The sequence below is a fragment of the Chaetura pelagica genome, unplaced genomic scaffold, assembly GCF_000747805.2.
Source record: "Chaetura pelagica isolate M959 unplaced genomic scaffold, ChaPel_1.0 scaffold69, whole genome shotgun sequence".
NCBI classification, from domain to species: Eukaryota; Metazoa; Chordata; class Aves; order Apodiformes; family Apodidae; genus Chaetura; species Chaetura pelagica.
In genome coordinates, this window is record NW_009970724.1 from 9,744,837 (window position 1) to 9,759,756 (window position 14,920).

At 35.6% G+C, this 14,920-nt stretch overlaps 1 protein-coding gene across 2 annotated transcripts in view; it reads left to right on the plus strand.

Annotated features, from left to right (window-relative positions):
- The window catches only part of PTBP2 (polypyrimidine tract binding protein 2), a 51,448-nt gene that overhangs the window by 418 nt on the left and 36,110 nt on the right, over positions 1 to 14,920 (plus strand). For both annotated transcript variants that reach the window (XM_010006642.1, XM_010006643.1), the window contains exon 2: positions 11,992 to 12,067. In XM_010006642.1, coding sequence (XP_010004944.1) covers positions 12,046 to 12,067 — 22 coding nt within the window. In that variant the 5' untranslated portion in view covers positions 11,992 to 12,045. The remainder of the gene's footprint in view (positions 1 to 11,991; positions 12,068 to 14,920) is intronic.

Here is a 14,920-nt window from a genome sequence, read left to right on the forward strand (position 1 = left end):
TGACTGTAGTATGACACAAAAATATGGGAGGTAGAACATCTTACAGAGGCAGAGAAGTGTGCATTTGCTTTGCTTCACGTTTTATTTCCTAAGTATAGTTAGGAGTTTATCATATTTGTTACAACAAGAGAAGGGATCCAAATGGTTGATCTATTTCACTTTTGGATTCAAGTCTGTTGCAGGAATTAGATCATTACTTCATAGAAGCAGACTGAGATACAATGAGACGGTATCAGAGAGGGGAACTTCAGGTTATGTTAATGAATGTGTGTAAGCGAGTCTGTTTTAGTGGTAGAAATGTAGAAGTTTTCTGGTGTATATGGTTAAGTTTCCACCTTTGTCTGTGGACTTTGTGGCTATACTACATGGCTGCCTTTTCCCCTGAAGCTGATCTATCTTAACTATTTGGTAAGCCAGGTTTTGTCTAGCAAAGCTCTTTGGCTCAGATTCAGTATTGGTCCTCCTAGTTCTTATGTAATACAGCTAGCCTGTTGGTACAGCAGCTTTAAACTAGAAGGGGGTAGGTTTCTGTTAGACGTTAGGAAGTTCTTCACTCTGAGAGTGAGGAGATTCTGGAACAGGTTACCCAGGGCAACTGTGGATGCCCCACCCCCGGAAGTGTTGAAGGATAGGGTGAATGAGATGTTGAGCAGCCTGTTCTAGTGGGAGGTGTCCCAGCCTGTGCAGGGAGGTTGTAATAGTTGATCTTTAAGGTCCCATTCAACCCAAACCGTTTTATGAATTGATTAGTTTGGAGGAATACCTAAGGAAGTTTAAGCCTTTCAGAAGTAAACTACCCCATGTGCATAGCTTTGGGGTAAAACAATTTAAAAATTGTCCTCAATCATTTCTAATAAAGAAGCAATTTGAAGTAAACCATGTGTTACTTGACCCTTATATGCTAGCATTCTTAGTTCAGGAGAAGTAAATTGATTCAATATCCCCTTCATTCTTAACTGAGAGTAACTTAAAATCTCATGAGAATTTGAACATTCATGAAATGTGTTGTATGTAGTGTGATTTTGGCACCATATTTTCAGATACTAGTTAGACAATGAAATAATTCTTGCTGTTGGTTGTAGAATTTGCATTATGAATGTGATACAGGAAAGAAGGTAAGATGAGTATATTGGAGGTAGGGTTTAAAATAAATACAAGGAGAGACACAGGAAGTCAAAACGGTGTGCTCTTTGCCTTGTAAAAGTGGATTTACTCTCTCAATTTTAAAAGGAAACAATCCATTTGTGCATGGAAGTAGTACGAATAAATAAAGATTATAGTTTTCTGAAGAAAGCTGATTAATGTGGGGACAGTAAACTGGATTGTATTCTGGATCTTCTGTAATTACCTCAAGATACTATTAAGGATGGAAAGTTGAATTCCTTGCTAATTCATACATGCAGTTTGGGTAGTAGTCTAATGCTGGCTTTAGTTATGTTTTATTGAAGACCATGTGAAATATTTGTCCTTTGTGTTCTCTGATGACTTGTAATTGCTCTTGATGAACTGATGATTTAATGTTGAGGAATGCTTTAACTGTAGGTGGTATATACACGCCTGTGAACGTTCATCTGGCCTTTCCTTGGCTGTTACCTTTTTTGAGGGGGTGGCTTGGGAGTGTGTAAGGAGCAGGTTTTTTGAGTCCAGGTAGTTGCATCAGCAGTTTTAATGGTCTTTTGACACTGCTTTTCTTCTGACTGGATAGCCTTTGGAAGTGGGCAGGGATTTACCTGTGTTAAATCAATTTATGCAGGATATTTGTTTGACCTGATTCTTTCTCTTTTTGCACCTACTGTGTATTTGCTGTTCTGTTATACAGCATGTTTATGATATATTCAATTGTACTTGGAGAACAGGATGGTGACATACAAACAGAATTGTGACATATGACCCTTCTGTTTGCTTTATGTTATCATCAGTGATGTCAATTCAAATTTGAAAATTATATTAACTATTGTCTGGCTGGTTTATCTTAAATAGAAAAGCCAGCATGTTCTATTTTTAAACCCATTTATAGAAGAGGAATAGTAGAAGCTAACTAATGTAGTCTGGGAACTATCTTTGAATTTAAAAAGGGCTTTTGAGCTTTGGGGTCTGTAGGTGGGCAAAGCAAGTATAAAGTAAAAGGAATACTTGCTTAAAATACTTGCTTGTTTTAGTCACAGTTTTATGGTCTCAGAGTTACCTGCTAATGAGCCTGCTAAATTTGAAGCTATTACCATTTATTTGTGCTGTATGCTTTGATTTAAAACATTTTATGTTCATCAAACTGTCAAATATTCAATCTTGATTTTATGTACATGTTGAGTTAGCAGAAATTAACACCAAAAGCCGAGGAAAACATAAAACTCAAAATTGAGGTGGAAAAAATGACAAATACTTTTTGAAAACTTGGTTTACATAGAGTAAATACAGATGTTAGCACAACTCAAAATATGCAGTGGGAGCAGCTTCCCAGCTAAAATCTGCTAGAGGAGCAGTGTGCTTTAGTTTCTGAAAGTGTTAGAAGATATCAAAACCCAATTGTTTTGTAAGTACATGTGAAGTAATTAATATTTTGTTTGGTCTGCATTCTTGTTTTGCTTTCGTAAAATGCATGGAGGCAAGGAAATGTCACTCTGCGCACAGTTCACCCCTTACATTAAATTTACAAAACAATACAAAAAGAATGAGCTTCAGCTCTGTGTCTGATGTTACTTTGTGAACTCCTATTGTACATAAAGGATTTGTGTAAAGTATCTTTGAATAGAACAGAGTTAAGGATTCTGGTAATGACAGTATATTACATAGTTCATACATTTTTTAAATATTCAGTTTCTTGAATAAATTATGTACATTTTAAATTTACAGAATTATTAATGCATAGCTTTAAAAATTACCATTATATAAAATTTTTGCTTTTTTTTTTAAGTTGCAGTGTTTATTGCATGCGGTCCTCGATCACTAAAAATTAAATAACTTCTAGTTAGCTTCTAGTCTCAAACTTCTCATTGTTCACTGGCTGTATAGGTTTGAGCATCAGAATCTAATAACTGTAGTTGGAATTACTGTCTTGTGTTCTCTTTAGACTTATGATGCTTTAATCTTGATAAATAAACTGATTTGACACTTGGAGAGAGTATTTTTGAACTGTTTGAGTGAATGTATGAAGTGTATAATGTATAATTTTTCTGGAGTAATTAAAAGAATCTTCAGAGGTTTATAAAATGTAATGTAAAGAATATACATCACACAGGTGCAGGGAATAGCTTAAGTGAACTTTTGGTGCTTACTGAGAATGATACCTCTTTTCCTGTATTTCAGTGTGCCACTTCAGTCTAATGTATCATCTTTCTCCTCGATGGCATGTGTAGCTGTGTAGTACATGGGGCCTGAACAATTGAGTGACTCATTTTTTATACATGCATTGCACATTTCAGATTGGCTGAGGTGTACTTTTACCTGATGGAGAAAAGAACCGGTCATTCCTTCATAGATACGTTACTTGGTACATAGCATTCGAGAATCTGTGACATAGTTGATACTCCTTTGGGCAACAGTGGCCAAAAATTGAGCTTCAGCTGTCAAATGTGGACAGCCCTGGTTATACCTAGGAAGGAAGAGTCATGTATTCCTGTAAACATAGTTTTGTAATGTTCAAAGATGTGGAAATGGCCTTTTCCTCCAAAAGTTAGAGCTTCAGCCTTTGCAGTATGCTGAAGAAAAGAGGGAATTCTTTGTATATATTTAGTTGGTTATGTTAAAATTGGGTAGAAGATGGAAGAAGCATCCTAGTACTTTCTAATAATTTTCCAAACAGTTGTGTCACAAAGTCCTCCTTTTTCCTGGTTTGCTGAGATTTGACCTGGGGGGAGTATAATAGTACAGGGAAGGGCAGTAGCCAAAATCAGAAGAGATTATGAGCTGACGAAGAAAAGGAAGAAGTGTTGTCAGTTTTCTTTAACTCGGGTTCTGATGGATAGTCTCTTCTCACAAAATTACAGAACATTGACTCTTTTGGTACTAATAACTAAGAGTTTCCTTGTGGTAGAAACAAATACTGTAGATAAGTTGTGACTTTTTATTTGAACTGTACACTGTAAAATGAAAATATGTGCAGTAAAAAGTCACTTTGAAATTTTAGCAAAGAAGATAAGTTTAATCTAAACTTTGGAAATAAAAAAATGCATTTAAATAGCTTTTCCTTTCAGTTTCTTCATTTCCTGAAATCTCTTTTGCCTTCATTGTCATCATTTTAGATACTTAAGTAAAAGGGAGTGGTAGAATAGAACTCTGTTTGACTCATTCATACAAACGAATGCAATGTGATGGTCTTTTTTTACTGTACTTAAAATATTAGAATTATGGTTTTGAACTATCTTTACATATATAATATAATTACTAGGAGATTGCTAGTAAATTAGACAGAGTCTCCTAAGGACAGTGATATGCGAAAAATGGGTTGAGGAAAAAAAATGGGGGAACTTCTAACTTTAAGTTAACTGGGATACTGTTTTTAAATCAACTTTTGTGTTTAACAGTACTTGGCTGTAGCAACAGTAGACAGGAAAAAAATGTGCACAACATTCTAGCAGTGAAGTATGAAGCCTGACCATGTTCAGAAATTTAGAACTGGCGTCTGGTTTTGTCTTTTCAGTAGTGGTGTGGGGAAAATACCCTTGCTGACAATAAATAACTTGAAATTACTTTGGTATTTATTCCCAGCATGGTCTACTCCAATTCTTTTTTCACTGTAACTTTTTTTTTAATGTTCATTCTAGCACCATAATACATGTGGAAAAATGAGAGCTGAAAATGGAAAGAAAGTATGCTGAAAAATGAGTTTATGCTCTGTTGCAAGTATGCATCAATGTAAGGAAGGCTATTTGATGTTTTTATGTCTGTCACTAATTGGAAAACACCTATTTTTCATTTGTAATGGAGCACTTATATTTGCATCTTAATTGAGGAGGGTTGTAGGAAGAGAAATGTCATCACCTGCATAGTCTGAAAATATGAACCAATACCAACATGAACCTTGCCCGTTTCTTGGATGTTTGGACCATGTTATCACAAGCAAATTGACCTGCTTTCCAGTTTTCTCTGTCACTGTAATACTTGCGCAACAAATGTTTAGGTCACAACTTTACAAGTCACTTTTTATCTTGACTAGGATAGACAAGCTGACACAGCAATGTTGCATCTTTTTAGTCAGATACATAGCAAAACCTGGTTGCATAAATGCATAAATACACAATTGAGTAGGACAGAATAGTACCAAGTTGCTGAGGCTAGGACAAAGGTAGGACTGTTGCTTTTGGTAGCAGCTCGCTCAAATGAGAGTGGTTTCACAGGTTGTTAATGGGACCATGAGGTTTTATTTAGGGCTTTGGGTATTTTTTTAGCCGCAAGTTACACACAGCTGTTTTCAGCTTCTCATAACCTCAGTTTTTCTATGAATATGAAGCTTGAGTTATCAGCAAAATAGCACTAGCACTTTTAATTTATTCAAAATAGCAGAGAGAAAATAAATTAGAAAATACCTTCCTTGTGGATCTTATTTTGAGATGTTGGAACTACTACTGAAGCGCCAAATCTGTACATGAGGTGCTATCATTCTCTAACTAGAAAGCTAATAACACATCCAGGTGGTAACTCTAGTGAGTTATTCTCACCTATTAGCACTTTCATACAGCTGCTTCAGACTAATACTTCATTTCCCAGTACAAGTGGAATGGAAAGTCTGAAATGCTGGAATAAATTATCTTGTTTGTGTACTTCCTACTGAATGTTTGCCTCCAGCCTTTCTTTGGTCTTCAGCTTTCTGGTGTAATAGTCCATCTTGGTCTTCAGATGATTTGCAAAATTTGTCTCTTTTTCATTGCGTTTTGAGAACCTGGAGGCTTTACTGAGGAATTGAATCACAGAATCTTAGGGGTTGGAAGGGACCTCGAAAGATCATCTAATCCAGCCCCCCCAGCCAGAGCAGGAACACAGGAATACATCCAGGTGGGTTTTGAATGTCTCCAGCAATGGAGACTCCACAGCCTCTCTGGGCAGCCTGTTCCAGTGCTCTGTCACTCAGAATAAAGAAGTTTTTTCTGATGTTTACGTGGAACCTCCTATGTTCCAGTTTGCACCCATTGCCCCTTGTCCTGTCACTAGACATGACGGGAAAAAGCTTGGCTTTTGAGACTTGTCTCCTTTCTTTCCTAAAGACTCATCAGTTTCCCTTGATTGCTCTCTATCCATTTCTGCAAACTTCTTTTTGGATTGTATATTTGGACTTGGCTTGTCCTGGATGAGTCTTCTATGATCCTGTACATATGGGAAGTGTAACAGTCTATTCATTAGCTAATTTGGATTGTGTATTTTGATGGTAGTGGGTATAGTCAGAGCATAAGTATAAGATCAAGTATTTCTTCTTCACTAGAGCATGTGAGGGTGTATTTATGCAGTGTTTTGTTAAAAATGAATCCTGTTAAAAATTAAACATGCATTAAATTCTGATCCGTTGCATGTAAACTGAGCAAAGTTTAGAAGTACTGTGTTTGGGGGTTTAAAGTGTGTTGTCCTGTTGTTCCCAACATCCCAACACTCCCCAAAGTTAGTTCAGACATGGAATTTTGAAAGCAGTGTGTTTGCAAGTGCCTGTCTGTTAGAGAGGAATGTTTAATGTCTGGGTATGAATTCCTGTATCCTTTTGTTCCTCTCCCATACCATCAGGTCTCTGCCTTTTTCTTTCAAATTGCTCCCAGATGTTGTTAGAAATGAAGTGTTTTACAATGCTGTTAGATTTCTTTAAATCATGAGATCTGTCTCCTGGCTTGTAATACCCCTTGGGAAATTCATGCCTGTAGGCTGAGAATGACTGTGGTAAATGCACAGTGCAGCTGAAGTTCTCCTTTTTTCTTTCATATGTTGGGAGAGAGGGAAGTGAAGGGAGCAAAAACATCCTGTTTTTGAGACAGAGTTTGTAATATCAACAAATTTGAATATCACAAATGAGAAGATTTACCAGAAAACATATTTTTCAATGTCTCTGAGCGTATTCTTTCTTTTCTAGTGGGAATTTAAGGAAATATTTTAGATGATTCTGTTAACTTTAACAAAGTGCAGTTTTGTGACTTGTTTGCTGTTTATAGTAGTATTGGTTTAGAGTTCTTTGTAGTATTGTATTGCATCTACACATGCTTCTGATAAGCCTTCAGTAATACACTCAGTTTGTTATGTTAGGTTCAGCCATAACTTCTGATCAGAGTCTCCATGGCCCTGAACTATAGCTAAAAGAGCTGGTAATGTCTCTCTTTCATAAGGAGTTGTCAAAAAGTACTTTGATGTCTAAAAGACTAAACCTTTTTGGTAACTCTCTAGCCAAAGTTGTTACTTTTTGGGTTTTTTTGTTGTTGTTTTTTTTTTGTTTTGTTGTTTTGTTTTTTTACCTTAGATGTAATAAAATCTGGGGACTGTTTCAAATATTTAAAGCCGTATCTGGAATGTGAGAAAAATAGTTGGCAAAAGCTTCCGAATAGTGTATTTTTATTAGCTTTGAAGGATAGTATAGTATGACTGTAATGACTTCCTGAAATTACATAGCTACTTAATATAACCTGTGGTAGCATGAAGCTTTTTAATAGTCTGCTATGGAGGGGGTGGCATGTGAAATCCTGCTAGATGAATCCAGCTTGTGTAGTGAGGGATCCTGAGTTAGCTATGACTGTTAAAAGCAAGGAGGTGGGATGTTATCTGCTAAGCTAGCAGCTTTTTCTTTCCCCTCATGTAATTAATTTTGTGAATTGTAGAAGAAACAGAGTATATACAATAACTGTATTCACTTACACAAATTAACTGAAATATTAAAGTGGTGTCTTCAATTTACAATATATAAAATAATTTTTGTATATATACTTTTTAAGTTTCTCTGAAATATGTATTCAGAATCTGAGTAGTTACATTTTTTGTCTCTTTCTGAAAGTGATCCTACATGCCAGTTTTACATTATTTCGTTGCCTTAAGCCATACATTAATGTGTTGTTTTCACATAATGTATGGAAGTGCTCTCATGGGGGTAAGGGTGGGATAAGGTGGACTTCATTGAAAGGACAGTATTGACTGCAGCAGATTTAAGGTTCACTCACTGAAAGAAGTTAGTTTGGCAATTATCTTATTTTGTGTATTAGTATTTTTGCAAATGCTGGTTTCATAAAGAAATGTTAATATCTCTGATATGAAAAGCTAGTGGTTTAGCTTTTACAGAAGATTAATATAGGCTAATGTTATTGACATTGGTAGGTGTAGAAATATGGGATCAAAAACTTCTGCTTTTGAGTGCTAGTTGTCCGAATAGTATAATAGCAGTTCGTACTTCTTATTTTGTACTTTATAATCCCTTTCCCTTGTATATTAAATGTATATTAACTTATTTCCTATAGTAGCAAGTCTGCAAAATAGAATGTGGGGGTTTTTTTGTTAATTTGTTATTTTAGTGGATGTTTGGATGTTTCTGCGTTCTGTGTATTTGTGAGAGTCTTGTTATACAATCTCAAACTTGCTTTGATTCTCTAGAAAACAGCAGTTTGCACAGATGGGAGAGAGTTCATTGAACATTGCTCTTGGATCTTCCATTCTTCATTGAATCTGATTTGCTTTTTTCCTCAAAGATGAGTTTAGTTCCCTTATCTCTGAAAAACTTGATAGAATTTACCAAAGTTAAAGATTTCTTTGTTTTGCATGATTTTTTAAGAAAACTGGCATGCTTGAGAATTAAGACTAGCAAGTGTTCATGATGCTTGGGAAATGGGTTATAATAATGAAATCTGTATGTGGGATAGTGAAGTGATGAAGAGCTTTTCTTGGAGCAAGATGCCAGTTCTTTTTGGCTTAGCACCCTCTAAAAGAAGATGCACATAAAAACAAAACCAAGCGTCCCAAACCACAATTCAAATAAAGTCTTGTCTCTGCTGAACAGATGTAAGTAAAATAAGTATTTCTCTGTGCTGCAATTCAGGAGGTGCTTGTGCTACATACTAGTGCTAGTTTTTAAGAATATGCATTGGCTTACTTGAAATGCTTACATTAATTTGATTTACTAGATGGCTGTCATCTTAAGATAACCCTTTAAAGTAAATTACAATTAGCAGCCTGTTACTGCTTTAGATTTTGTAATTAACTGCTTTGTATCCAAGTACATCATGTCTTTGCTGCATAGCTGTTTTTAAAGTTGTATGCTTGAATGAAATGCAGAGGTGTCTAGGCTGCTGAAGAACCGATAAGGAAGAATAACCATGTATATCTAAGAAGGTGATTGATGACTCAAGCAGTAAAATCTTCGTATTTTACCAAGAACTTGGCAAGCATGTATTGGGGTGAATTAGTAGAGGTTTGCTATACTTTTATGATTTCATGGTTAAATGAAGAACATTCCACATACGAGCCTATGCATCTGTGAATGAGACCTGTGAGTACAGATTTATGAGAGTAAAAGGAATGTGGTATTTATGATGCACACCAATATAAGGAATTCAAGTTTACTTGTTCTCCTGAAGCAAAACTTTTTCAAGTGTAATGACAAAATCTTGTTATTACCTCTGAATGTATTAATGAAATGCAAACTGTTATGTTTCAAAGTAAAAATGCTTCCAACTGTTCACAAAACACAAATGCAGTAACTGAACATCCACTCTGTAGAGTAGTTTGTGCTCCTTTTGGATTTTTTGGCTGTTGGTTAAGAAATTAACAGCTTTTTGAAAGCCTGGTTTACTAGAAGCCAGAAATTCATGTAATCACTCGTGTTCTGCTAGACAGCAGTTGCTGATATAGGGAACTTCTTTAATCTGAAGACAACTCAAATTTTAGATCCATCAGAGGAAGAGCATTAATTTGGTGCTGGGGATGCTTCAGCTGTTTATGTAGTAACTACTGTACCATTACAAATTAATGCCTGGCATTTTAAGGGAAAAAAAAAAAAAAGTGCTACTTATTATCTGAATATGCTTGACTATGAACTGATTCAGTCTCTGCTGCTATTTCTGCCTGTTAGGTCGAGTTGTCCAGACTACAGACAAGGACTTAAAAGCAAGGCTGGGTGGAGAGGTGTGAGCAGAAATAGCTGCAGTTGCCACTAAGTGAGCTAATACTACTAGTAATCTTGAACTTTGCAATATTCTACTAATGAAAATATTGTTAGAAAAAAAGAGAAAAAATATTTTAGTGACTTAAGTAGTGTATTATATACACAGTATAAGCACAGCAATGTAGTTTGAATAAGAGTTTCTGTAAATTCTCCAACTTGTTTCTCAGTTTTGTTCAGCTAAATTTTTCCTTAGTTTTATTTGATTAGAGATCTGTTTCTACATTGAGAAGAGCAAGATGTGGTCCTTCTCATGGTCCTACCTAATCGTGGTATTAGGCATTACTAAAGTTTAAAGGAAATTTGTTGTTGATTTGACAGGCACAGTTCTGGTTTTCAGAGCATAAGAAGTTCAGCAGAACTGAGCAGTGGCCTTGATTCTGTCTACCATTCCGTACCAGTAACTATCAACATCAAGTGTTCCTAGTCCTAGAAGCAGACATTGACTGGAAAATACGCTGATAATTTCAGCAAGTGTAGTTTCTTAAAAAAGACTTAACTGAAAAGTAAAATTACTAAAAATTGGTTATGTCCTCGTTCAAACCAGGACAACTGTGTGTGCTCACTTAAAAGCTTAGAGTATTCAATAAACTGTATAAATTCTTCAGAGCTGATGTTGAAAACTAAGTAAACTTCAATAGTTCTGTGCATACATATGATATTTTTAAGAACTTCTGGATTTCAGATTTAAATTTAACACATTGTTCTTTGTATGGACTCACAGTTCACCATTATGAAATGGTAAAGGTTTGGTTTTATGGATCTTGCAAGCATGCCTAGAGAGGTGATGTCTTCAGGTTTAGTATGCATTGTTGAGGTGCCCTGTAAAACATGTTTGCTAACTATTCTTGAGGTTGTATGGTAGTATCTATAACAAAATTTAAACATTTATTTTTATACAGATGGATGGTAATTCTGTTCTTTCCTCATCTCCATTTTAGCAGTGACCTGGATTAGTGTCAAAGGTGCTGGAGAAATACTTTTTGAAGTGGGAAAAGAACTAAAAATAAATTAAATATAATCTTCAAAATATTTAATTTTTTTAATGAAAGATTACCTAAATATTTTGGGGATCTCTTTTTTGAGAGATGAAGTTTTGTGATGGAGAAGTTTGGGAGGTAGAAGAAAAAAAGAAAAAGAGAAGAAGCATGAGGGGAAGCAAAAGCCTCTTCAACTCAATTGTCCATCTTGCAAGTAATTTGAGAGGAAAGGACTATTTTGTACATTTCCAATATAATATCTCCTCTGATTTTTACAGCCCACTTTTGAGTGATTTTCAAAAAGATCCATTAATTGATATGTTTTAAGAATTACAATGAAGATGCAGTTCCCTGCCCTAAATTGTGTTTTGTGGGGCAAATGGATGTCTCTAAAGTAAAAATAGATAATTTCCTATGAAGACAAGTATATATATATTTTTTAAATAGAAGTGTTAGAATTGAACTAAACTCCATATTTCTATTTGTATAGATTTCCCTTGTAGTTCAACTAGATATAATATATATGTATATTAAAATATAAAAACAATAAGTTAATTAAAATGTTATTGAAATAGACTTAATTATATTTTAATTTTAAATGCTGGACAAAATTATTGCTCAGCAGTTCTCATTGTTGTCTGGAGGTGGCTACATTTCAGTGGGGGGTGAAATAAATGTGCTTAAGCTGCTCTCATTTAAAAAATTGCCGTGTAAATATACTGCTTTACTTAGATTTCAGGTTGTTGCTCTTATCTGAAAAGAGGAAATCTGCCAAATCTGAATAGGTTTGGTTATGCTTGCTTGAGTTCTTCTAAAGGTTTTCCCTGTCAAACTGACATTTTTAATATCATTAAAAATCACAAAATAGAGGAAAAAAATCTCTTACTGTCTCTTTCTTTTTAGAGAGGATCTGACGAACTTCTTTCAGGCAGTGTACTCAATAGCCCGAACTCTAACATGAGCAGCATGGTAGTTACTGGTAAGTGATGCCCTTTCAAAGGAGAAATCTATATCATTTCTACTTGGACTCATTTCCTGCTTGCAAGGGGAGAACACTGGAGCAAGAATCCAGTGTGCTATAGAGGGATAAACTGTTGGCATGCATTAGACTGGAGTGACCTTGTAAATACAAACCTTGGGTGTCTGAGAAGAATAATCCCATAAAACAAGAGGCAACTTTCGGATGTCAGTACACTAAATGGTTGGTGAGTGATGGGATGAAAAATTCCACTTGTCTTGTCAGCTGCCTTCAAAGTACAGAATCGCAACTACCAAGCAAAGGTAAATAGCTTGACAACTTCTGTATGACATCAGTTTCTTCACACTTAGACATCTGCGAGTCTGGGCATTACAGGGGAGGACACTGCTGGTTTCATAATACAATATGGCTTCAGCAAAACGGAGTTTTGCTCAGTTCTGGTGTAGGCTGCTAAAGTGGGAAACTTCACTTTGCTACTTCTGTCTGAGATCACAGTGGTAGAATCTCAGTGTCAGTGCAAAGTGGTTCTTCTTTGGTCATATTTCTGGCGATGCTAGAGAAAAAGTCTTCATTAAATTGGGATATACTAAAAATGCCTTCTATTGCAGTTAATTCTTCTGTATGTTTACATACAAGCATTGAGTTCCCTTGGAGGACTCACTTCAAAGGTCTCAGTTTTTATCTTTTTTTTCTTCATGCATCTTTCCTTTTCTCAAGAGATGTGCAGGAATCAGTTCCTGGCATCAGAATGTTGCTGGGCTTTCCAGATAGTTGCCTGGTTCACTGCCTTATTGTGCCTGAACAATTTTTCTTATTTACGTGCTGAGCAGTAGAGTTGCTGATACAGCAGCACAGATGCTTTCCTTTTAATCTAGTAGTAAAAGATTGGGGTTTAGGGTGCTGTGGTGACAACGGTTGCCAGAATGGACGCTTCTGTGCTTTCTCATCCTACATCCTTAGCAGGAGCAGACAAAAACCCCACCTCAACTCCACTTGTTTCTGCTATACTCTCTGTGTTGGAGTGCTCATATGCTTGCAGTACGAGCTACTCTAGAATTAAACTGTACTGCCAAAACGTGTAATTTTTCCTTGGAGGAATTTACGGGTAAGTTACGTGGCTGCGTAATTGTTAGATCCAGTGCAATGTGGGGTGAAGGAGTGTGGTGGCAGAAGTGAGAACAACTTTATTTGGCAATAATACAATGAAATTGAAGAGAGAAGAGACTTCTTTGAAATAGAGAAAAAATGCAGTATAGTGCATTCATAGCCATTTTGGAGCCCCAGAGCACTTGTTTATTTCTCTGTTTTTCTTCTTTCTAGTTCTGACAGAGGTCAGTCTTCTCATTTTCTAGATGTTCTCTGCAGTTCTGAATATTAGAGCTTCAGCAGTTTGATTTATGTAAATGAGTAAATAGAACTGGGTTGCGTGTGTGAGAGTTTGGATTTGGACAGTGGGACGTGGAGAGAGAGCACAGTTACCAGGACAGTGTCTTAAATGTTACCAATTTTTTCATTTTCAGAGAAACTTTTTGTTGAGGAACACTAAGTGCAGTTTAATTTGTCTATGTAAAAAAAATATTAAAATTTAAATGGAAAAAAATATTATAATTTAGAGTTATCTGAAGAAAAAGCACAGAAGCTTGTCTAAGAAGCCTCAAACTTCAAATAGAAATTATTTTCTCCTCTCTATAGAGGTCAGTGGAAAGGGGTTGAATTTGGTTTGGGGTTTTTTTGTTATTAAGCAGTTTCTTGAGATTGTGTCCAAGTATCTCTTCTGCCTGTTTGCCTCTGTTAAGTAGCATAGAAAAAACCCAGTAGAGTAGGCTAAATCCACAGTTCGGTGTTACTTCTGAATGTGTCCTCTCATAGCTTTCTTGTTTATCGTGATCCTGGAAGTATTTTTTCCAGACTTGCACAGTTTACAAATTCAGATTGTAGACTAAGAAGCAATTAGATTTGAAATGGAGGCCCCTATGTTAATTTTTCTGTATTTATGTTCTAAAGGCAAATGAGTTCAGGTATCGTGTATTTCCAAATTAAAGTCCTCCTTTTGCTTCAGCTCTGTTGTTAATTTTCTCTTTAGAAGATTTAAAAACTTTTCTGAACACAGATTGTGTGTGTGTGTGTTTTGTAGCTAGGGCATGGTAGTAGTAAATCTTTTGCAGATTTTTTTTAGAGCTGAAGGTAATCTGTAATAATTGATTAGATTCTTTTTAAAGGAGGTGTTGTAGCAGTTGGCCTACTCTGTAACTCCTAAAACTAATACTTGTTTTTGCGCTTTCATTTTTTGTTTGGAAGTCTCATAATTTTGAGATTTGGTCATTGTTTTCTGGAGCATGTAGAAACCTTTTCTGGTTTTGACCTTGATGTTTTCAATGTATAATTTCCTAATATTTTTCCAAACAGATACCTAGGTGGACAGAAGAGTCAGTTTATAATCTTCTGACCCTTATTGCTAAAAGTAAAGTTACAGTAACTAAGAGTGCCCTAGCAGGTTTAGGCTTAGAGGAAAAACTTGTGAATTACAGCCTAAATCTCTGCTAAAGAAATATTAACATAAGACAAATTGCCTAAATTGTCAAAAAAACAACCTTTTCATGGGAGTGAGGGTTTTTGGGACTGTATCTTTAGGTGTGAGACTGGAGATGAGGTTTCAAAAATTTATAATCCTACCCTTGTATTGTGATAACAGTTCCTTTAGGTTTTATTTGTTTGTTTTGTGTTTTTTTTTGTATTCAGCTGCCATTCAGTGAGAATACTTCAGTACTTTAATGCTTTTTTGAATGTTTTTTTTTTCCAATTTTTAGTCAGAGGCATGAAAAATGAATTGTTCCTCTGCCCTGTTGAAACTCA